Source organism: Prinia subflava, chromosome 23 (genome assembly GCF_021018805.1).
Source record: "Prinia subflava isolate CZ2003 ecotype Zambia chromosome 23, Cam_Psub_1.2, whole genome shotgun sequence".
NCBI classification, from domain to species: domain Eukaryota; kingdom Metazoa; phylum Chordata; class Aves; order Passeriformes; family Cisticolidae; genus Prinia; species Prinia subflava.
The window spans coordinates 5,726,549-5,751,533 of NC_086269.1; the positions used below are offsets into that span (position 1 = coordinate 5,726,549).

At 47.9% G+C, this 24,985-nt stretch overlaps 1 protein-coding gene across 1 annotated transcript in view; it reads left to right on the forward strand.

Moving 5' to 3' along the window:
* Positions 1-24,985, forward strand: part of LGR6 (leucine rich repeat containing G protein-coupled receptor 6) — a 154,084-nt gene that overhangs the window by 86,701 nt on the left and 42,398 nt on the right. The window contains exon 5 of the mRNA XM_063418666.1: positions 15,502-15,717. Within this exon, the coding sequence (XP_063274736.1) occupies positions 15,502-15,717 (216 nt within the window). The remainder of the gene's footprint in view (positions 1-15,501; positions 15,718-24,985) is intronic.

A 24,985-nucleotide genomic window follows, 5' to 3' on the forward strand; every position in this document is an offset into this window, starting at 1 on the left:
AGTAACAACACACCATGTGCATGCTGGAAGAGTCGTGTGTCAGTCTAATTAACGACTTTGTGGTTTGTGAGCACTTACCTAAAGCAGATGGGCACTGTGTCTGTTCCTCTGCCAGGCAGAAAGAGTCCAAGGTATTTCAAAGTGAGCAGGTGCTATAAATTATAATTACCAAGCTTGTCGAGGTAGAGAAAGCAGAGAGAAAAGAAACCTGGTGGATTAAGAGATCAAGATAAACTCCTGGTTTTACTTTTTCAAATGCCTATGGAAAGCTTTTTGGGGGGAGTTTCTTGCAGATCAGCATTTTGGGAAGGTGCTTAGCATGTGTGTGGCTCTTCAGGGTGAGTGTTGACTACATCAGCCTGGTGGGGGAAGGGAGGATTTAGTGCCAGGCAGAAGAGTTAAAGCCTCAAGATCCTCCACCATGAGATTGAGCTCCCCTTTCCACACTGCCCTTTGGGTTTTCTCTCATGTTCCTGGCAAGGTGGTCCATTCTGCTGGCAAACACTTGGGTGCAAGCCTTGTGGGTCAGTCCCTAGCTCTGTATCCAAGATAAGGATTGACTCTCTTGCTGTTGGGCTTGATGGCATCCAGGAAAACAACCTGTGACTGTGTCTCCATCCATTTTCTGTCTCTCAGCAACTCCTCCTGCGTGCAGAAAAGCAACTGCTTCCCTCCGTGCCAGCACGTGTCAGTCCCTACAGCCAACCACACTCTGCTACCCTGTGGCCAATGCCCCCAGTGCAGAGGTAGCCACTGTCAGTACCAGTATGCAACAGCCCGACAGGCCCCATTCCCTGCCATCCTCTCCTTGCTCTCATTTTAGTTCCCCTTTCTCCATCACAGTCTTGCATGCCTCTGGAATATTTGCAGAGTTCTCCTGCCACTCTTCCCCAAACCTGCTGTTCCCAGCTGGAATCAGCCACGGTGTCCCTGAGGAGCACTCCGGTCCCAGCAGCACCATCCCCACCAATGCACCTTCTGATTTCTGATCCTTGTGTGACAGCAGTGCTGTGCTCTGCTCATCCAGCCTTCACAACCTGAGGGGATGCAAACTGGAGGAGAAACTGTGCCATAGATGTTGTTCTTAAAAATACTGAAATCATTTTCCTGTTTGCTAAAGGTGTAATTTCCCATTATATTCTGATTTCATTCCAGCTGTACTTGATCCATAATCAATAAGTGCTAAATCAGCCTGACATGTAACTCCCTATGAACAGATTAATTTTACCTCTAACTAAAACAATCCACTTCCTCCATCCCATTAGTTTGCCACCATTTGGACTCCTGTGGATATGCAATAAATGCTGCTTCCTCCTCTGTCCCTTAAGGCAGGTAATTCTTTTCATACATATGGCCAGTGATTAAAATGCAAAAAATGACTTACAGCAATTTGAGAACATGTGGACTTTGATGTAGACAAAGGAGGAAGGCTCTTCCCATCAGATCAGATTCTCACAAGCATATAAATTCTTATGACAGAAGGAAGAAAAAAATTCCTTTGGAATCAACATGGCCTGAAGAGCTCAGTCAGTTCATTCCTCATTTCACTTCTTTGATCTGTCTGAGATTTGACAGTTTGCTGTTCACAGCAATATTCTTCTCTCTAAATCAGACGTGATGCTGTGGGGTTTTAGGAAGGTGTTGTTTCCATTGGTTGTTTAGAGGATAAAAGCTATCAAAAAACAGGTATAAAGTCAGTACAGCATAGCAGTGCCTCACAGTCTGTTGGCATAGGAGCTGTCTTGTGGCAAGAGCACCTCAGCTCTGATTTATTGGCTACAGAGTCTGGAGCACAAGGAAAAGGAGCTCAGGGAAGAGCAGTGAGGTAGCTCTGATGGAGCATATGAAGATGGACTGAAGCAAAGTGGCTGCAAATGTTTCCCTGGTGATTGCTGCTGCTGAGCACACAGGACCTTGGATTTCCCCTCTATGGACACGTCTGCAGCAGAAAGCATTCCTGCAGCAGGAAAAGGAGCCCAGGATGGGTATCACAGTGTCAGCAGCACCCTGTCCTTCCACATGAGAGGTCACAGGCTGCTCAAAACCTTCCTGTCCCATCTCTAAAATCCCCTTTTCCCCAAGGCCCCTCTTCCCAGCAGCCAGCTCTGGACAGCAGCAAACTGAGTCAGTGGAGTTTTGTCCCTGTCCCCACTCCTGTTTTCAGAAGTCTTATCTCCATTTTGGCTCTTCGGGCTTTAATAGTATTTCTACAAAGGAGATAGTCTGGGAGGGTCCAAGAGCAGACATTTACTACATTGAAGTGAATGCTGCAGGCAGATGTTCCACACATCTGGATGCACTGAAGTTCTTTTTCAGGCACTGATGTAGCCATGGTGTGGTGAGTCTTTGCTGAAGCTTGGCTGCTGCTGGTGTTCCTCGTGGCTGTATGGGAGCAGGAGCCTCTCTGACTGCACTGCCATGGTCCTTCCTCCCAGGTACAGCTTGGACAGTCTGGGAGTCACCTGGAAATGGCCCAGTGGCCCCTGGGGGCTTGTGTAGTTGAGCCAGTGGGGAAGAGATGACACAATTTTGATTCAGGTGGGCTGATGTCCCTGGAAGGGACTGATGTCTTCTCCTGAGGCCACTTGTCATAATTTGGTTCATCAATGATAAACCAAACTCAGAGGAATTACTGCTTTTTGGCACAGACTTCTAATAGATAAGATTTTTCTTGGTCTGTGTACCATGGGCTGTCATCCAACCTGCCATGCCCCAGCTCTTCCCTCCACCCAGCCTGAGCTGCCACTGAAGATCTGTGTTTGCCACCAGGACTGGCAACAATAGCTTAGCAAGATCAGACCACATTTCAGGAGAAAAAGGTTCATTAGAATAAAAATACAGTTCAACATTCAGATTTTGGATTTGTTCCTCTGTTCATATGGGCTTGATCTAAATTCCAGGTCTGGGTTCAAGAGTATCCCTGGCTGGGAAACAAAGTGCCTGGCTGGACCTTATTTCCTATTCCAGCAGCTTCCTTTGCCATTCAGCTCTTGTGCCCATGCTGTTCAGAGTGTGCTCCCCTGTGCCTCTGAAAACCATTTTTACTGCAATGAAGAGCAATAATGTCTTTTCAAAAGCCACTGGTAAATCCACTTGGCAGAAGTCACTGTCTTTTACTGAGGCAGAATCTGTGTCTTGGTCACTGTGCTCTTGCTAGGACCCAAGAAGCAGCTTCCCTGCAGCCCACAGGTGACAGCAGGGGCATCAGCCACGGTGGGGTTTGGCACAGCTACAGAGAAGCCTGGGCTGGGTTTGTAGTTGGAGACCAGGGGACTGGTGTCTTTGTGCTGTGACTGGGGTGCTGGATCCTTCCCTCATGGTGGAGGATCCTCAAATACTGCCAAGAAAGAGATCAAATTGTTCTGAGTCACCACCATGGCCTCACTACACAACCTTCCTTCACTTTGGGTAAGCTCCTGCTGTGCCCACGTCTCCCTCAGGCAGACCAGGTGGATTTGTCTCCTCTGACCGTGGCTGTCTAGAAATTACCTCACCCCAGCAGCAATGGAAAATGCTCAGCATCTGCAGAGGGTGAATCATCTCTGTTATCTCTGAGCCCTCTCTGGGGGATGAATCACTCTCTGGAGGAATCTGGTTTTCCCTTCTGGCTACAGAAAGACCCTTCAAGTTCTGTGTGACTAAAACTGGGTGAGATGTGGTTTTCCTACACTTGGAAGGCAAAAGAAAAATGTCCCTGTCCCCACCCCTCACTTTTATCCAGCAAAATCAGCACCCCAAGCTGGCACCCCCCATCAGAGCAGGAGTACCAAAGCAGAGCTGAGCATCTCTGCTCCCCACATCCCCCTGCACATGACCCAGCAAACATTTGTGTAGCCCTCAGGGAAATCTGTCAGAGGAGATTGTCTTGCCCACAAATACAAATGCAAGGAGCAGCTTACCCTCCAACCAGGGAGGAATTTCTCTACACTCCAGAGCTGGAGGGATTTGAATTTGCAACCACTGTTTTAGGAGCAAGTCAGAAAGGAGGCATGGCTAGTGTGTACATGGATTTTTTTCCTGTCAGTAGGAGGAACTCCACTGGTCACATTAGAGTCTTTTCTGCTTAGCAGTAAAAAGCCATGAAATGCAATGTGGTTATCCCAGTACAATAGTCTCAATGGCATTTTTGAGAGAAAGATTTAATGACCACACACAAGGAGCAGTTCACTTTAGCAGTGTCATAACAAATCCTTGCTGCATTTGTTTTTCATTCATTACTTGCTGTTCTTCAGCAATGAGTTGCTATGAAGTTTATGTAAAGGCAATGCCCATGTATCTCATGCTTGTAAGTGTCAATGCTGTGAAGGATCCCAGGATTCATCTCCCAGGAAGGCAAGAGTGTTGTGTGGTTTTCCAGGCCAACGGCTAAAACTTTAGCAAGCTTCAGCCAACAACTGGAAAATAATACAGAAAAATAAGTGTCTGCAAGAATTGGTATCTCCTCCAAGGATGGTGTATGTAGATAGAAGACAGAGAAATTGCCCCAACCACATCAAATGCCTCATCTGTGCTCACAATATGTAAAAAGCAGCAGCTTCCTCTTTTTGAAATCCTTTCCTGGAATGTGCAGACAGTAGGTCATTCATGTCCCAGTGACCTGGAGTTGGGCCAGCATGTCCATGATGTCAGCTTCTCTCCTGAGACTTCACTTTCTGATTTTCCCATTCACTGAGCTGGTGGTTGGCAACTCTTGGAAGGGGCTGATGGTGAGGGACTCCCTTGGCACGCCCCAGCACCCCCAGAATTCCCACGTGTGCTGCCAGTGCAGAGGCTACAGCATGGCTGGGTGTTTGGAGCTGTGCTTATCCAGCAACTGGGCAGTGCCCATACCTGCCTGGCTCTGCCCACGAGGTGCTGCAGTCACCTCCAAACTTCTCTGTATTGTGGCAACCCAGCAGGGCCACTGGTGGTCACATAACTCCCCAGATTATTTCCACCTTTCTCTGCCCACACTGCACTGATACCAGAACCTTTCAATAAGCAGAGGTCCCTCAGAAGAGACTCCGACAAACACTGAAACCTGACTCCACCTTCATACCCCTCTCAAACACACTTGATACCTTAAATTTTAGCTTGCATATTTTCTAGATTCTGTTGATGCCTTGGGAAGGCTGACCTGAAACAGAGACTGGACAGAGCTAGAGAATAAAGTAGGGATTTATTGAAAGGCCTTTAGGATACACCTTGGGCAGGACAAGAGCCTGACCAGGGCTACACCCAAGGTGGACTTAGAATGGTCACAACATGGACAACCAGTCACAAGGCCTCACACTTTTATAAGTTTTGGTCCATTTGCATATTGGGGTTTAATTGTCCAATTACAGCTCCAGGTTGTGAGGTCCCATCCTTCTTGTTCTCCCTTCAGCCACCCTTGTTTGTGCTTTTGGGCTGAAAGTTGTCCTTGGTCTCCAACAGGAAAAGGATTTTTGTCTCTCTGCTCTGTGAAGAGAGCTGAGTGACCCTGAATGTGAGGGTCAGAACTGCACCCTGGGCAGCACAGAGTCTGAAAAACATGAAAGCTCAAACTTAAGGGATCACTGTACTGCATTAGTATATAACTCTGAATTTCATATAAAGTGTTAGCAAGTTCTCTTCACAGTGTATTTGGACAAAAACAATCCTTTCCCAGCCCCAGAACCAAGGACACCATTGCAGCTTCAGGCCCAAAAAGTACAAACAGCAGGGAACTGAGGAGAGCAATCTGGGAGGATGGGACCGCATAACCTGGAGCTGTAATTGGACAATTAACCCCAATATGGAAAGGGACCAAAACTTATAAAAGTGTGAAAAATCGTGACCAGCTGTCCATCTTGCATCCATCCTGGGTCCATCTTGGGTAGAGCCATGGCCAGGTTCTTGTACTGTCCAAGGGGTATCCTTTGAAGGCCTTTAATAAACACCTACTTTATTCCTTTATCATTGTCCAGCCTCTGCTCTAGGCAGCCTCTCAAGGCATCACACTGTCACTTCCCACCTCAGGCTGTAAGAGCTTTCAGGAAGAGGCACGTGCTGCCTTGGCTGCCCTCAGTGTGTGTCCTGGACACACTGTGAGCACTGAAGAAACAATAATCACAGCTCACATACACACTCCTGCCTCATAAAGTCATCAAGTAAGTTCCAGTGTGTTTCCATTAACCTTTGTCATGGTGTAACCCATATAATCTCAGGAGCCTTAACTCACTCCCTCACCCACACGAGCCCCCAGGGCATGCTGTGTGTCCCTGGTGATGACTCAGTAGAGATGACAGACAGCAGTTGTTTTGTACAACAGACATGTCAGTGCCCAGGTTCAAGGACTGGTGTATAAGCTGACTCCTGATGAACCACAGAGGAGCTTCAGGTGAGCTGGAGATAGGGAGACCAGCAAGGAATGGACATATTTAAACTGGCAACACCTCTCATACAATCATGGAATCCTGGAATGGTTTATGTGGAAAGAAACCTTAAGGCTCAACTCGTTCCACCCCTGCCATGGGCAGGGACAACTTCCACCAACCCAGGCTGCTCCAAACCCTGTCCAGCCTGGCCTTGGACACTTCCAGGGATCCAGGGGCAGCCACAGCTGCTCTGGGCACCCTGTGCCAGGGCCACCTCCCTCACAGCCAACAATTCCCTCCCAATATCTCATCTAACCCTGCCCTCTGGCAGTGGCAAGCCATTCCCCTCTTGTCCTGTCACACCATGCTCATCCCCATTCCCTCTTCAGCTCTCCTGGAGCCCCTTTAGGCACTGGCAGGGGCTGTGAGGTCTCTCTGGAGCCTTCCCTTCTCCAGACTGAACACTCCCAGCTCTCCCAGCCTGGCTGCAGAGCAGAGAGGCTCCGGACCTCAGAGCAGCTCCATGGGCTCCTGTGAACCCTCACAGACAGGCCATGTGTTCCATTGCTGAGTGCCCCGAGCTGAACCCACACCCCTGTGTGCCTAGATGTGTTCAGAGCCCCTCTCCCCAGAGCACAGCATGTCCTGTTCCTTCTGTCCCCAGGGCTGCTCTCCTTCCTCTTTCCCAGCTGCCTCATGCTTCACAAACACCCTGTTTCCCAGCAAATGTGCAGGCCCCACTGCCCAGTGAGCCTTTGAGCCCCTCTGCTCAGCCTCCAGCTGCTTCCTGCTCCTTCTCCATCTCCCTGAGCCTGGCACCATGGCCAAGGGGGCAATGCCAGGGCCCAGGGAGAGGCTGGCTGGGGAGCTGGCACAGCTGCCCAGCTTTCAGCAGTTTCCATGGCTGCACAGAGATTTTGGCAATCCTTCTTGTACCGTTCTGACCTGAGGGGTTTTGGAGGTGTTTGCAACTGGGGATAACAAAGCCCTCTTGTCTACACCAAAGGCACTTTGTGTGGAGTCTAGGTATTGCTCTGATTTCATTTCCTGAGCATCCCTCATGGAGAGCTTCCCACAGAAACATGCCCCATTGAGTCAGGAGTGAAGAAGACTCATTTCAGTCTAAATAGAGCCCTGCAAACTTTCTCACCGGGTCCTGTTCCACCGCCAACTGCAAACATGTTTGTGTCTTGGACTTCCATTCACTGCCTGGGATGGTTTTCACAAGTTTCCAGCTGGAAATGGAGCCAAGCAGCACTTGTGAGTCTTGCTTGAGGGCTGTGAGCCTTTCTGTGGCACAGCAGAGATCCCAGGTGTAGGAGCTGGCCTACAAGGCAAGAATGTGTCATTCACAGAATCACAGAGTGCTTTGGGTTGGAAGAGACCTTCAAAGATCATCTAGTCCAATCCCCTGCAATGAGCAGAGACATCCTCAACTACACCAGGCTGCTCAGAGCCCCATCCAACCCTGAATGTGTCCAGGGAAGGGACATCCACCACTTCTCTGAGCAGCCTGTGTTAGTGTTCCACCATCTTGCTGTAAAAATTTCTTCTTTATATCTACTCTGAACCTCCCCTCTTTGAGTTTACAACCATCACCCCTTGTCCTACTGCTACAGATCCTACTACAAACTCTGTCCCCATCTTTCCTATGGGCCCCCTTTAGGCAAAGAAGGAGCTCTGAGATTTCCCCAGAGCCTTCTCTTCCCCAGGCTGAGCAGCCCCAGCTCCCTCAGGCCGTTTCCACAGCAGAAGGGCTCCAGCCCTCAGCATTGCTCCCCTGGGACCACTCCAACAGCTCCATCCTCCCACTGAATCTACAATACATTATGGCAGCAAAGACACAGCAGGCAGACAAAGTTTAACCCAGTTTTTCCCTTTCCAGTGGAGTACTGCAGTCCCTGCCTTTGTCCTGTCCCAGCTGGTACCAGCTGATAGAAGAACCCTGCTCCTCCCCTGGGCTCTTTTGGGCAGGCTCAGGGCCCCAGACCCTCCTGCGTCTGTGTGTCAGGCCCCAGCAAGTGCTGAGCAAGGCACAAAGAGCAGTACGTGTGGAGCTGGTTTGCAGGGCAGTGTGGCAGTGGGGGACAGAGCAGCCCTGAGCAGGGTGACCCTGGAGCTGTCCTCCCACACCGTGCCTCAGCTCCTTGCACAGCAGATCCCCAGGAGCTCACCAGCCAGGTACTTACTCAGTCTGGGAGCTTTGCCTGAGAAAGAAGCTGAGATGTTGGCCCCAGTCATTAGTAAGTTATCAGAGAAGTTGAGCTGCAGTGACATCATCTCCTTCTTATGTTACTACAAGGAACTCAGATCCTGTTATGGGAGAGAAGGTAACTCAATCGAGCCTTTCAAGATAAACTCAGACAGGAAGAGAGACACGATTGCCTGAAGGCACCAATTAGACATTTCTGGTGAGCTCAGCCCTGTTCAGCTGACACACATGTACACTGGGGCCAGGGAGACAGCAGCTCCTCTCTCGTGTCTCAGGGGTGTGGTGGGAGGGGTGGGCAGCCAGCACCTTCAGTGGCCACAGCTCTCCCTCCAGAGTGTCCTTCCTTTATGTCCTGTGTTCTGCTGTGGACAGAGAACCACAGAGGAGCTCCCTGGTCTGGAGAGAGAACAGCCCAGCCCTGCATCACTCAGTGCTGCCTATGATCTTCAGAGGCAAGTCTCCTCCAGCTTTATCAACAGGGGCAAAAGCCCAATATGTTGCAAAAATCCTGTGAGGGTGGGCTGCAGTTTGAGGTCCCAGTGCCCTGTGGTGAGTGGGCTGTGAGGAACACCCCAGTCTGTGCTGCAGGGCAGTTACTGCACACGAGTGGGCTAAGACATGCAGACAGGCAGCTCTTACTGGCTCTGATGTGTGTGAGGAAGGAAAAAAACAGCAGCAAAATTTGGGATATCTCCTGACAGCATGGTATTGAGCACTTCTGTTGGTTTCCAGGTTGCAGCTCCCCCTGTAAATGCTTCACAGCCAGAAGAAAATGGTAGAATACAGGGAAATTTGCTTCTGCCAGTCATAGGCTGAGATTTGCACCACATCTGTTAGGGAACAGGGAGACTGGTTCTGGTTATCCCCTAGTTATTCTGGTTATTCTGCCAGTTATGTTACCAACAGCTCAGAAACACGCTTGTACATCGTCTGAAACACTCTGGAAGCATTTATTGGGGAAAGACAGTTCTTAGAAACTGCTGTGTCTGTGACACAGAAAATGCAAGGTCTCAGACCTTAGCTCAGGATGAACACAAACCTCACAGCACACTCACTGCACTGACAGCTGCACGTACCCCATCCCTGGCCAGACCTCCCCAGGGGCTGCACTGGTGGCACTGGCTTGTCTTCTGCTCATTGGAAAGGAGGAATCTCCCACTCTTACTTTTTCTCCTTAGAAAAGGACTTCCCTATGCCTGGTTCCTTCTAGAAGTGTTCCTGATCCCACCATCCTCTCTGGACTGGCAAGATGGCAGTTGGTTTCTCCTCAAGCATTTATCAAACACAGACAACATTCAAAGCAATGAAGGGGCTCTTCCAAGGCATGTTAGGCCCTTAGCCCTGGATCTCCATATGAAGCCAACCTTAAAATTTCCTGCCCAAGGAAAAACTTCCCTTTCCCATCCCACACACATCCTTCTGCCTCCCCAGAGCTGCCACTCCACAGCAGCAGCAAAGGAAGCAACTGGCAAGCTCAGGCACACTCACATTTGGTGCTGACCCGCTCCTCTCACCATGGCTCTGCACAGATATGAACATCTACCCAGGGGAAAAGATGCCTCAGACCAGTGGGCTTTGGGTGTTCTTCCAGGCAGCTCCCTCTCTGACTACCCCTGTAGCCCCTAGAAGGGGAAATGGAGTAAAGTCTGAGGTGACTGCAGGCACTTTTAGGAGTTTTGAGTCAGTGTCATGTTGAAGTCATATAAACACCCTGTAACACTCAGCAGCAGATGCAGCTCTAAAGCCAGAAGCTGAGACTTTCAGCAGTGGCTGGTTTTCATAAGCTGTTCTTGAATGTCCCACTTAAAATCACCTCCTTCTGCTTGCAACAGACAGCCCAAAGCTCTGCAGAGCCTTGCTTGAGCCCGTGAAGTCACTTGGAAATCTTGTCCATGCTGACATCTGGAGTCACTGTGTGTGATCCTCTCCCCAGACCCACAGCACAGCTTGACAGCAGATGTGGGATAAGTCCCTCCCCAGAGCCATCCAGCAGCTCCATGGAGGAGGCATCTTCCTCTGGAAGCAAGCAAAGGGTTAAAGCTACAAGGAAAACCAACTGAGTGACTTGGTGAAATAAAGATTAAAACATCTCTGTGGAAGGTGAGGAGCCAGCCCTGGCCTGTGCTGTCTCATTTACCCACTAATCAGCCCAATTACCTCAGGTATAAATCATAACACAAAACACTTAGGGAGCCAGAGTCACACACTGAAGAAAGGAGAGAACTGTTGGGTTGGTTTTTGTTTAGTATAATTGATATAATTACTAACAACTCTGTGCCAAGAACTTCAGCTTTTCTGCTTCCAGAAGAGAGTAGAGAGCTGTCTGAAAGCCATAGCAATTAGCAATCCCCACATGCACAGCTTTTATTAGAAAGAATGCACATCTATTCCAGAAAGTGCCAGCAGCTCCCTGAGGAAAAATTAACCATCCCTTGGTGCCAGGAATGCAGCTGTCACTGAGCCCATGCTCCCCATCCCCTCATCAGTGTTGCAGAGGCTCAGAAGGAGTCCAGCCCATTGTGCTGCACATGAAATGCCTTCACCTGGGCACTTTCTTGTTCCTAATTTTAACTAATTTCACTCCAGATAGTGCATCTTGCTGTGCTGTGGTCTGAGCAGGCTGCTCAGGTCCAGCTCTTTGGAACCAGCAGAGTCTCCCTTTTGCTCCACTGAGGAATCTGCCTGAGCTCTGCTCTGCACACTCTGGAGCAGACTGAGAGTAATTGCATGGCTGGGGCTTCCCAACACCTCCTCAGAATGTGACCCCAGAGAGTGTCTCATGGACAGCTGCCACACATTCACACCTTGCCAGGCTGCAGAGCTGAGGAGCAGCAGAGCTGGGGCTCATCTGAGTCCTGCAGAGGGGACCTCGCACTGGTGTGAAATACAGAGCTGTGGACACATGAGGCTGCAGCCAGAAAACATCCAGGAATGTGAACAAACTCCTTGGATGGGTCCAAGGTCCTGCCCGTGTACTCTCCACAGGGATCCACAAAGGCAGGCTGGTGTCCCAGTGCCTCCAAAACCTCCACCCGTGCTGCACTTCTCATACCTGCGGGCATCCCTAGGGATAAAAGGGCCTTTCCTGAGCTGCTAAAGAACCACGGAGCAAATCCAGCAGCATTAATGGTGTCCCCAGCTCCTGGGACACCATCACACTGAAACCTTGTGGATCACATCTGAGGCTTTACCCAGGAGTTCAGAGCAAAGTGGGAGGAAAGCTGGACACCCATGGGCTCCACCTCACTGCCTTGTCCTGTTCCTGCCCCAGCTCAGCCTGCTGTACCAGCCCTCAGCTCTGCTTTAGCATCTCCGTTTCTGAAAGCTCAGTTTGGTTTGAGAAATCATACCTATTCTCATGGGCATTTTCATTGTCTGTTCTTTAATTAATTAAACTTGAAACTGAGCATTCACTTTAAAACAATTTTCAGTAAACTTATAGGGATTTGGATGAAAGAATATCTCTGGGAAAAGTAAGCAGTGTTGCTTTTTTTATTATTTTATTTTAACAGTTTATGATGCCAAAACCTAACAAAATTCTTATGCTGAAGAAGAAATGGAAAAAAAAATAAGCAAAGGTTAACATTTTGTGCAGAAGTTTTAATTTTGCTCAAAAAGTTCTTTTTGTCCCAAAATATTTTGACAAAATTTTCAAATAGAATCCTTAGCCTTACCCTGAGCTGCTGCAGGGTTTGCTTTTCTCATCTTTATTCTTTGGAGTTGTTGTCTGGAGAAGATGAATGATGTTATTCTGTGAGTTGCTGGTAGTTTGAGGGGGCAGTAAGTACATCGGGGCAGAACTTGCAATGCCCACTCTCTCAACAGGAAAAACCAAAATCCATTGTCTTGTGTCGTCCCTCTGAACAAAGACACAAAACCTGTGGGAATAGAGCTTGGGGTGTGATGTGTTTTTGTGTTCCTCTCAACTGAACAGTCTTGCACCAGAAAATGGCCCTTTTCAGCAATGCAAGAGTATTGAAATTTGGGAAAATAGATTCACAGAGTCACAGAATCACAGAATGGTTTGGACTGGAAAGGACCTCAAAGACCATCCTGTTCCACCCCCTGCCATGGGGGGCAACTTCCACTAGCCCAGGTTGGTCCAAGCCCTGTCCAGCCTGGCCTTGGACACTGCCAGGGATCCAGGAGCAGCCACAGCTTCTCTGGGCACCCTGTGCCAGGGCCTCAGCACCCTCTGAGGTTAATACATTAATGTTCCAAAATGGGAGTAATGGGATAGGGATTTAACCCACCCTGGGTTATCATTCCAGTCTAAGGTGATGCTGAACCAGAGCTTGTACTCTGCATTTAAAGGACATTTTTCAGAAGGATATCTCAGGAAGGTTTGACTGAACTTCTTAACCAGGTACAAATCTCCAGATTTGTCCATCCAGGTCAGGCCAGCCAGGGCAGGAAATGCTTCTTTCTGTGATGTAGGGAAGGACTGTTTCCCAGGATGATCTGGGAATTTCACCCAGGAAATACCTCCCATATGCCCTAGCAGAGAGAAGGCTTGCATCCAGCCTCTTCCCTGCTCCCACTCGTGATGGGACCTTTGGTCACCTCCTCCTGCAGTTCATTGCAGTGTTCTGTGAATTAAGAAATGAAGAAGGGTTGTGCCTGGGGGGAAACAGCATCTGGGGATTTGCTCCAGCATTCAACTTTCATCAAAAATATTACTTTATATAGCCAAGAATACTAATTTCTTTACCACATTCCTTTCTGGAGGGTCATTGATTTGAGGGCTGGGCCATGACAGCTCTGTTAACTTCCTTCTCTCATGCTTTGATAAGAGACAAAATGCTTCCTCTTTGCAATTTGAATTCAGAGATCTCTGCCTGAGATAGACTGGAAAAATAAAATAAGGTCTGTTGGCTGTGAATGGAAATGAAAATTTTGTATAATTGGTTCCTGGTATTTCGTCCAAATCTGAAGTATTTTCCTCTTATAATTTAGTTTCAAAATCTGCAGATAACACATTATATCCTGCTCACCATCACTGCAATAAAAGGTCTTTAGAGAGATGATTTCCAAATCTAAGTTTTAAACTTTTTTTCCATAATAACCTTAATATTTTTTGGCATGTCATTCTATTTTGAAACAAAAACAAGCGTTCAAAATTAAAATTTCTCACCAAATTAAACCTCAAATTCAACTGCCTTAAGCTTTCCATGATGATTAAAAAGAAGCAATTGGCAAATGGCGTGGGAGGAAAGGCCCAAAGGTGTGGATACAAGAGCATGGGCTCGGTTCCTGCCCCAGGGTCTGACTCCTGCCAGGTACCCCTGGCAGGTAGGATCAGACACAGGGCCCGAGCAGGGCTGTGACACATTTCCCAATTCCAGACAGATCCTCTCCTGCTGGAAGGGGGCCGTGGCCTGGCTCTGGCTGTCCTGCACACGCTGGGTGTGGGTGGGCTGTGGGGCAGCCCGGCCTGGGCTGGCATTGCTCGGGCAGCCCCATGGCAAGCCCAGCCCTGGCAGATGCAGCTTTGGTGCTCCGAGTCCCGGGGGTGGCTGGGGGGCCAAGCTCAGCCCAACCACGGCACCTCAGACGCTGCCATCAGCACCCAGCACCCAGTGACCATCGAGGAGGGATGTGAACAGCCAGGAGACACCTCCTTGAAAATGGCCTTTATTGAAAACAGCCTGGGTGGGGGCTTGAGGAGTTGAGCAACACCACTGCTGCTCCCATGGGCGTCACAAAGGAGGAGAAAGTCAACTCTGCTGTCTGGCAAAGATCATCTGGCAGATCTGGCTCTTCCTTCCTCACCAGAGTCCCTGACAAGACACTCTTCTGGTCCCAAGTCTGGGGTCCACACCTTGTCCTGGGTTTTTGTGGTTAGGGTGAGAGGGGCAAGAAGTCTAACCTGTGGTTTGGAGGTAGCTCCACACCTTCCCAAATTGGGGGTGTTACTTTTGGTCTTCTGGTTGCATGTTGGCTCGTTGTTTCAGGGGTTTTTTCCTCTAAATGGTAGAGAAGTCTCTGTATTTGCATAAATTATGACCTCATCCTCCTCCTCATGGTCTCCAGTGGTTCACCATCTTGGAGCAGAGGCGACCAGCAGGGGCAATACCCGACAGCAAGGGGATTCACAGGACAATGAAACATTTAACAAACAAATAATTAATTACCTTATAACTTTTGGAACTTTGTATCAATTCTAACAATTTATTCTCTACAAGGGATGTCTCAGACATCTCCCAGCACAGGCAGGAACCTCAAAGATAGCTTCTTATGTTAATTGTTATTAATTAATCCAATCTCCCTGGCCATCGATCCACGCCAGCTCAGCGTCACTCCCTTCGCGTAACCCCGCGGGCAGGGGTCTCACTGATGCACACTGTTAAAAACAGGCAAAAAAACCTCACACAAGGCTGATGAATTTGAGCCTGTTTATTTAAAAACCAAACAACAACTGGGGATGAGGCTCCAGGATGAGCCTGGGGCCTGCTCGGCAAAACAGAGGAACTGTAACTGCGTGTGCACACAGCGTGCATCTCTGGAAACAACGTTCTGCTGAGGAACCCAGGTGCTGGGCACCCGCGGGTTTTAAGGTCTCTTGTGCTGTTTGATTGGTGCACTTTTCAATCCTCTCACTGATTGGTTCTTGTTCTTGGGTGCTGGTTGGTCCATACTGAGATGAATCCCTGAGCAATCATTTTGGAATGCTCTGGTCTCATTGGCTGGCTTGTTGTCCAATTGTAGTTCAAATTGCTATCATCATGCTACAAGGCTGCCTTCTAGAGAGTTCTGCCAGTCAGTTCTTCAGGCGCTCCCCCACCTGCCTCCCGTGGCTGTCCACACTCATGCACTAGCACATTTAACTTAGTAATTTACTGTTTTATAACTCATTACATCTATTATCATCCTAACCAACAACACATCCCAACACATTAGCTTAACAATTTATAACGCCACCCTCAGAATTTAACTTTATTTGTAACAGCACCGTGTCTCTTCCCCACCCAGTCGCCTGGATGCAAACCTCATCTCCGTGGTGCCCGACGGGAGCTTCGAGGGGCTGCTGTCCCTGCGTCACCTGTGGCTGGACGATAACGCCCTGACGGAGATCCCCGTGCGAGCTCTGAACCACCTGCCCGCGCTCCAGGCCATGACCCTGGCCCTCAACCAGATCTGGCACATCCCTGACTTCGCCTTCCAGAACCTCAGCAGCCTCGTGGTGCTGTAAGCCTTCTCTGCTTGTTCCTCCCTGGGCTGGGACAAGGTGCTGCCTGCGGGCTGCTCCTCCTGCGGGAATACCTCCCCACCAGCAGCATTTTGCCTCTGGGTACAGGTTTTGTTCAAAGAGTCAGGGAATCCCTCTCGTTTTGATATGGATAGCTAAAATTGCCTCTTTTGATTTTTGTCATATTTTCCCCACTTTTCAATGAAGAGCTACAAAGCTCCCTGATATATTTCAAGAAATGTTTTGTATTAAAAAAAAATCAGTAACTGGAAACAAAAACCAGATTATTTTCCTTGAAGACTCAAGCAACAAAAACCTTCTCATTTCTTTTCCTCCCTCCAATCCCTATGTTAAAACTACAGGAATTTCTAGCAACATGGAAAAAATAATTATATTGCAGCAATTTGCAGTCAGGTCAAAAAGTAATATTTTCACTTCTTGGAAAACATACCAACTCACTACCTCTCCTCCCCCCTCACCCTCTTTTATTACCAAATATGATTTTAGACCAAAGGTCTAATGCCAACACCTTGTCCAAGCCCGTGCCTGCTTACTTGCATGACTGTGGTACATCTGCAGCTCAGATGCTGTCCAATTTGTGTTGTAAGGATTTCACGGCCAGCGTTGGGAGCGCTGTGGAGAGCAGCGCTGCTCCAGGATGGAAATCATCCATGGGAAGGGACACCAAAACACCCTCAAGCTGTGATCAGAAAGGGAACTGATACCTCTGGCAGCTGCTCAGGAGGGGCATCCTGTCTATCAACAGAGGCTTGCAGATTATCTTCCCTTTAAAAGGAATTTCACATATGCAATTAGATACTTATTACTTCTTTGGTGTTGATTAGCAAGTTCGGGTATGATTGCCAGCTGCTTTAGAGCTCCTCCATCCACATGAAATGCCACCTCTAGTGTGGCAATTTGTACTGATACCAGGGTGTTAAGTAACCTCAGCATGTAGTGCCTTAGTGAAAGTTTAGCAATTATTATTTAAAGTGTTTACTGAGACCATCCCACATAGAAAGTGCTGGGACAAAGCACAGCTTAGACTTTTATTAAGCATCAAATTCATCTGTTTAGACAAAGCATAAAGGCTTATTTAGGAGAAAAACAAAAAGCAACTTGAGAAAAATCAAAAAAGTAATTTTCACCCACAATAGTGCTCATTCTGCAAGGCAACCCCTGGCCACCATAATGCAACCACTTCAGTCAGCTTTAATAGCTCACTCAGCGGGTGAGCTGACATTTGGGGTTTCATTTCAGCCTCCAAAGCATGCTGCTTTCATTCTGGCTCATCCCATACTGTGGGCAAGAAGCAACTCCTTAATTAAACAGGCAAGCTTGAGAAATAAAAGTCACTGACCATTAGGTCACAAGGGAGAGAATAATGTCCCACCACATACAATTGGAAGGGAACACATGTGTGATCCTGCCAGGCTCTGTGGGACACGATCCTACATTTTTGTGGGATCACAAGTGCTTGGCAGAACTGGCCCCATAAATCTCTCCCATGCTTCCATGCAAGCCCTTGTCAACACATCACCAGTGGAAAGTCACCCCATGTCCCTCCAGTGTCCCAGCCAGGGGTATGTCCTGCTCCAGACTCACCCACCGAGCTGACAAGCAAAGGCTCCCAAAAGACAGCCAAGCTGGAGAGAAGACATTCCCTGTCAGGATCAGATGATCTATGTGCCTTCCTCTGCAAATGTCTGGGTTTGCAGGTAGATGGAGGATCTGGCTGCTGCTATAAACATTGGAAACTCCCAGCTACAGGCTGTTAAAATGAGCTCCAGGGGAACAAAGCCAAGGCAGAAGTGACTGAGCACAGGGGAATCATCCTGTACAGCCTGGTCAGCACTCAGGGACATGGCTGATGTTATAAATGAGTAGCCAGTTGAATTAATAAAAGAATTTTATTAATAATTTACAAAATAGAATTTAGGAAAGCCACAAACAAATTCAGTGTCAAGCCTGGGGTCGGCACTAGGTGAACTTAGCTTCGGCCTCTATCGCACCAGTGCTCCCCTGTTCACAATCCCAGTCTCTGCAGGGTCAGTTTATATACCGTTTCTTGCCTGGACAGGGCATTGCCTCATACTTCTTTTGTCTTTCCAATTTCTTTTCCATATTCATGTAATCTTGTCCTCACTTCGTGGGTTGATTGTTGATTGGATTTCCGAGTAGAGATGAATGCTTGATTCTATTTCTGGGAATCCTGTATTGGGATGCACACCCCGGATGATGGAGGCTAGATCCATATCAAGTGTTAATTGTTGCCTCATTGTCAAGTCCATCTCCAGAGTGGGCTTGGAGTGAGCTTATGTCTTCTCAGAGCCACTCTCCTTTCTGTTGTAAATTGTGGTCCTTGCCCGAGTTTCCAGCAAGGGCATTTACAATTCCTGATCATTTTTCTTTATTTCCAAGCCCAAATGACTGTTACCATATTTCTTCTAAAATACAACTGATTTTACACCATCGATCACAAATGCGAGTTATTTCACATTATATTACATGAACATTAATGATTTCACATTTACATTGTATGAACATGAATTATTTCACATCATATATTACACTGAGCACAGGGGAATCCTCCTGTGCAGCCTGGTCAGTACTCAGGACATGGCTGAGCACGGCTGAGGGCAGGAGCCTCCCAGGTGCAGAGCTGTGATCTTCCTCCTCCACACACCTTGGGCCCTGGGCAGAACCATTTCACCTTCCTGCAGTGCCACAAGCACTGACATCAGAGTATCCCAGCCTCAGTCTGGAATACTTTAAAGGTTCTGTGTCTGCTAATAAATTGCACATTTGTTGAGGAATCTATCCCATCTAGTCCCATCTATTGCTGCTGCAGGCTCTGAACTAGGGCTGCAGGCTGTTCAGTGAGCAGAGCCTTGTGTACATCACTTGTCATAAAATCCATGAATCTCCATAATTTGCACCATCCTTTCCCATCTTTGATAACTAGGGCTCCGTGTGCTGGAGTGCTGGCACTGTGCTTTGATGGCAGAACAGAAGTGGGTATTTGATCAGCATGGTTCATGGGAATAGGTGGTTACCTTCTAGTCTGATCTATTCAGGACCAAATGTATCTTAGTATCTGCACACAGAAATAATCCTGAATACTTTTCAGCTGATGGTTTGTATGAAGTAAAGGTTGTTTTATAAAAATCTTCATCTTTCTTGAGCATAAGAGATTTTTCATTCAGCAGTCAGCATCTGAACCCCCCCATGCTGCTGCGCTGACAGCCCAATAAAGTGCATGACAGCAGTTCTCAGCAGCATCCCTCATTTCCTCTGTCTGCTGAATGCAACAAAAGTCTCAAACCAGGAACCACAGCACCTCTTTCAGTCCCACTCGCCAGAGGGGTCAAGTAGAATCTGACATTGCCAAGAAATCCCCCGTGCTGCAGATGTGTCCTTGCTGATGCCTCTCTGCAATGGGCTGCAGTTCCCTTCCTTCCTGATGTCACCAAAGCTCTCAGCAGAGATGCTGGGATGTGCGTGGGACACAGAGTTGGAGTGAACTTTCCAAAACAGGCCAAGCAGGAGAGAGTTTTTCCCTGTAATGAGGGACCTGGATAGAGGAAATCTTTAAGTAGTTTTACTTTCATCACATAGCAGAGAACCCCTTAAGTTAGAGCCAACGAGGTCAAAACCCAGATCCTTCCTCATTTGGGTCCACAGGTAGCCTTAGCTCCTGGAAACCTCAGGAGTCAATTTGGCCCTGTAATGGGAGCAAAAGAGAAGCTCCACTCCTCTAACCTGCCCCTCACCCTTGCCTACCTGGTCAAAAAAATGGACTCTGGGGAAAGTTGTTCTCGTGCCATTACCAGTTAGTTTTGCTTAACACCCTCTAATTGTTGTGCTCTGTGTGCATCTCATCTGTGCTGCTGCTGTATTTGTTACTGTCTGTTGTACCCTTCCCTCAGCTCAGCTCTTCCAGGCCCCAGCCAGTTATCTGGTTTGCAACAAGGAATCCCAGAGTGGTTTGGGTTGGAAGGAACCTCAAAGCTCATCTTGTTCCACCCCTGCCATGGCAGTGACACCATCCACTATCCCAGTCTGTTCCAAGCCCTTTCCAGTGGCCAGGAACACTTCCAGGGATCCAGGGGCAGCCACAGCTTCTCTGGGCATCCTGTGCCAGGGCAAACCCACCCTCACAGGGAAAAATTTCTTCCCAACATCTGATCTAAATCAACCCTCTCTCAGTTGCCAAAAAAAAAATCTACCCTCTTTTTGCCTTGTCCTGTTACTACCTGTCTGTGTAAAATCAGAATTTGGTTCTCATATCACACTTATTTTTTCTTCACACCTTCAGATGGAGAGACCAAATCCATACACTGTATCAAAGACAAAAATTAATTCTGGTTTCTATCATGGTACAAAGTTCTGTGCCCATTTCCCCTCTTCTAGCTATCCCTGCCATTTCATTTGCTTTTTTTCATAGCTACTAAACACCAAGACCTCTTTCCTGAAGATTTATAGAAGCCTGATAGTGTGGATGCTCACATAAGACTGGTTCTCCCCTCTGGTGAACTTGACATTCACACAACCTGAATATCAGCTGATAATTTATTTTCAAGGTCACTCAGCAGCACCTTCCAGCTGAATCTTTAGTAGAATTTCTCTTTCTTGCAGTTTTTGTCATTAAAGGACACAATGCAGCTCTCACACACACAGAATGGTTTAGTGACTAGAAGAGAAAGCTTGTTTGCAAGACCTCTGGGTTCCCATTCCCATCTTGTCCTTGTTCTGGTGTAACTCTGGCTGAGACTTTCAGAAGGGACCACTGCTTTTCAGTGTCTTCCTTGCCTAGGAGGCAAAGATCAACACATCCCTGCTTTCCAGGGAAGCTGATCGTCATTTCAGCTGACATCTGTGGGGCTTGGAGCTTCCTAGCACCACAAAGCCCAGTCTGGAGCAGGATGAGCCTGTGAATCCCTGCCCTCACCTGTGCAAGGGAGTTACCAGTGCCTCTCTGAGAAGCTGTTGGGAACCCCGGTGTAGGCAGGGAGTGCCAGGCATGTGCAATTCATTATCACCAGGAACAATATTGCCTGGAACATCTGGGTCCCATTCATGAGCCCTTTAATTGGCAAAAGTGCCTCTTCTCTCAGAGGACCAAGCTCGCTGCCCTGGCAAAAGTGGATTTCCTTCTCCAGCACTTGAGGAAGAAGAAAATCGTGCTCCAATGTACCCTGAGAAGGTCACTTCTGATCGAGCTTTATTCTTCACCAGACAAGTCTCATGCTGGTCCTTCACTAATGGAAATAATCCATGGAATTTGCACCATTTATGATTTAGATTTTTCTACTTATCCATGGCCAAGTTGAGGAAAAAGACAATTTTGCCACAATAAAGATGGAAGCTCATCATGGCAATGGCTGGTCAGGGGTGAATTCATATGATGTCAGATTTGAGCTTGGTTCAAATCATCTAATGCAAATAATTGAAGGAAAATGTTTGCATTTGTCCTTTTGGAGAAGAAAAAAATGAAGTCATTAAAAATGAAAGCAATGGCAAATCCACCACTTCTCTTTGTAGTCTGTTCCAGTGGTTAATCATCCTTAGTGTTAAAAAAAAGTGCTCATATTTCCCATTTGAATTTTCTTTGGCTTTGACTTCAGACATTTGTTCTTATTATTCTTTCCTCCACTAAATCACAGAACCATTTCAGTACCCAGTTTCTAACCAGGAAGAATCCTATACATTACACTGCACTCATCCCCTTGATCTTATTTAATAAGCTAAACAGACTGAGTTCTCTAAGCCTTCATCCTATTCTTTTTCCAGCCCTTGGATCATTTTTACTGCTCTTCTCTGCACCCATTTCTGTTCATTAACCACATGTTCAGTAACCACTGTGGGTACCAGCAGTGTGATTGTCCTGCCAGATCTGCTGCCACCAGTGTTCATGGCAGATGTTGACACAATTTCCCTTTCCTTGTCCACAGCACCTTCATTAAAGCAGTGTTTAGGCACCGTGATTCCCTTCTGTGTAAGACAAATGTGCAGTCCCCTTGGAGGTGGCATTGCCAGAGGTGAAGTTACTGCCTCTGGACTGTCTCTCAGATTGTTCCCCAGGACCTTTCAATTTACTGAAAAACTAAATGGAAAAGGAAGTCAAATGAAAACTGAATGAATTTGACTAAGGGTGCTACATGAACGATAGGGGGAAGTCGCATTTATTCCCAATTTCCAACAAGAAATTATTGGCAAGGAGAGAAAATCTTTCTAGAACCTGTTGCATGTTTCTTATTGTGGGTCAGAATGGATGTTGTAGGGTTTGATTTTTTTCTGCTTTGTTTCTAAATTCTCACTGCCTGAGGCACCAGCCAGGCTGCAGCCTCTCTCCCCAGCCTGCGTGGGATTCTGCAGCCACTGCCATTTCTGTTGGTTTCAGTTAGCCACAGCAAGGGCTCAGCTGGCAGCAGAGGAGCTCACTTATCCCACGGCAGGTGGGGGCCCTTGTGCTGCTGCAGGAGCTCCTGGCTCTCAGGGAAAAACAACCCTGTTTGGGCGCCCCTCTCTCAGGGTTGCTTTTCCCTGAGATCCTCCTCGGGGTTGCTGTTCCCTGAGGTTTGTAGGGTTTTTGAGCTTTTCTTGCCTGAAAGGTCCAGTGCCAGAGCCAGAGAAGACAAACAGAGTCTGCCAGTGCATGTTTCCAAGGCTGTTCATCCTTTCATTATCTCTCAGTTCTTTCCCAGCTCTGCAGGGCGTCCCCAGCAGAGCAGGACACGCAGCAGGACTGGGCGGGTCAGAGGGTCCTGGGCTTTCTGTACGGTCCCCTTGACCCAACCACCGTCCACAACGAACTTTTTATTTACAGAATCTTACCAACACTTACTACCTATGTTAACATGTCATTTCTACCCTAAACCAATCCTTGTGATCCAACTCAGCAGAAAATGGGGAACGAGAACAAGAACAAGGAGGACAGGACTACTCCCCAATTCCTCCGTCTTGCCTCTTCAAACCCATATACTAAAAATCCTAGATTCTACATTCACACTCTGTGATTAACTAACTACTACTTATTTCGAATTCCCTTGGCTTGTGATTCTTCAAACAATGTGAGCATTCACTCCCATGGCCAGGGATCAGAGGCAGTGTCCTCCTGGGCTCTGTGTGAGGCTGGCTGAGCCCCTTGTACAGATGCCAGACCCCCTCTCTGGTCTCCAAACCCTCCAGGGTGGCCAGAGGGATGTCCTGGACTCCGACACCTGGAGTCCCACCCTGCCAGGGTTCAGTGTGACAATTGGTGTTTTCTGATGGAAGTGCACGGCTGAGAACAGCCTGCAGGCCAGCAGTGACTGTCCTCATCCTGGGCACAGCTTCTTCCATGGTGATTGTCTAAACCAATCCCCACTCCATGGCCTGCAAAGGAAGAGATCCAGATCCTACAGCCCATTGTCCTGACCAAGGAGACTGGTGTGCTCTAGCTCCAGCAGCAAAGGCTTAAAGACTTGCCATATTTTTGCATCACAGGGGTTGTTTACAGCCCAGAATCAAGTACCTTGAGCTGCTAGCAAGCCTGCTGATCTGTAATTTATGGGGCAGAATATAACGTCGTGTGGGCTGAGCTCAAATTGACAAGCACTGGAGATGTTGCAATTCCACTTGTTAAAATTTGTTTACCAGGGAAGAAAGAAAAAGGCAGGATGGAAGACAGGAACGTCTTTTCAAGTGTTTACCTTTCCAGCTCTCTTGTTTCTATTATTGCCATGTGGTTGGGTAACTCTAGAGTTCAGCTTGGACAGCAAATTTTTTTATAACTCCCATTTTAGGCCATTCATAATTTTCTCACCAACAAAGAACTTGCTTCGGATGATTTTCATTACTCTGCCTCCAAACAAAGCACTCTAGAGCCAAATATAAATGCAGCAGGTGATTGCTTTTCTCTGCTGTCTCCTTGTCTGACTGCAGTGATAGCAGTCAGCTGGTCAGCGTGGCCAAGCTTGCCCAAGGTGTCCAGCCACACTGTCCTGACAAAGCTCCAGGGAACTCACACCTTCCCTGGCAGTCAGCATTCCCTTGTCCCCACTCTGTCCCCTCACAGCAGACAGGGCTTGGGGCATGGAGTTCTTGTGATACCTCTTCAAGTGAACCCACAGGAACTCCAGACCCCAACCCTCTCTTTGCCAAATGCAGAATCCAGTGCTAAAGGAGCTCAAAGTGGTTGGCAGCACCAACTGAAGAGAAGGCAGCATGGCCAGAAGTTGTTAACATTTGATGGAGGAAACCATCTGGGCACACAAGCTTCTTTTCTTGTGACAAAGAGAAATTTCTCCCAGAAATTTCTCCCAAAAATTTCTCTCATTTTGATCTCAGGCTTCTTTTCTCCTCTAAAAGTCACAATCCAAGTTTTCTTGCAGGCAACATCCTTTTCTTTTTTCCCGTTTGCTCAAAGGAGCAAACATATTTTATCAGCTATCTTTCCCTTCCCTTCCCCTTCCTCTGAAATGTTTGTATGTTCTCATCCCTATGACAAACATCCGTCTCAGGCTGGTTTCTGTTTTGCAGTCCATACCAAACTGCCCTGGAGCCTGGCTCTTCCTCCACTCCCAGCTTCCTGCTGTTTTACCCTAGAATATTTGGCAGTGGGAGCTGCCTGTGCTCAGCCAAACAGCTCACACTTGAATCCAGGTGGAGTGAGATTTTTCAAGCTGAGACACATTTAGATCAAGCAGCAAATAATGAAAAAATCATTGATCCACCTGCCAGGATGGAGCCTCCCGAGGCTCTTGGAAGGAGGCAGCAGCCTTGGACAAAGGCTGGTGCCTTCCTTGCTAGTGCTACCATGGGCATGGGACAAAGGGACCCCCAAGCGGAATGGGATGGCAGCAATTCACCACATGTGAACTTGGCATTAAAAGAGAATCCGAACTGATGGGGAAACCTGCCCTGAGAGACCTGCCCCTCCTTGTTGGGCATTTATCACACAGACTGTGGCAGTGCAAGCACAGGTATCACCAAGGGGATGAAGTGCAGGCTGGTAGAAGTGCAGGCTGGGCAGCAGTGGGTTGTCTTCTCCTGGTTTTCAGCAGACTTTTCTCAGGCTGCTCACAGGAACTCTCTCCATGGACTTGGAGGTGCCTTTGAGTGGGATTTCAGAGGGAGATGCACAATTAGCCAGAAGCTCACAGCTGTAAAGGAAGTGACATGGAAGAAGCACTGAGAGATGCACACATACACAAGTCTCTGATAATCCAAGACAAGGAATCCAGGGATTAAGCCCTTGGGTTTACCAAAAGACTGAGACAGGGG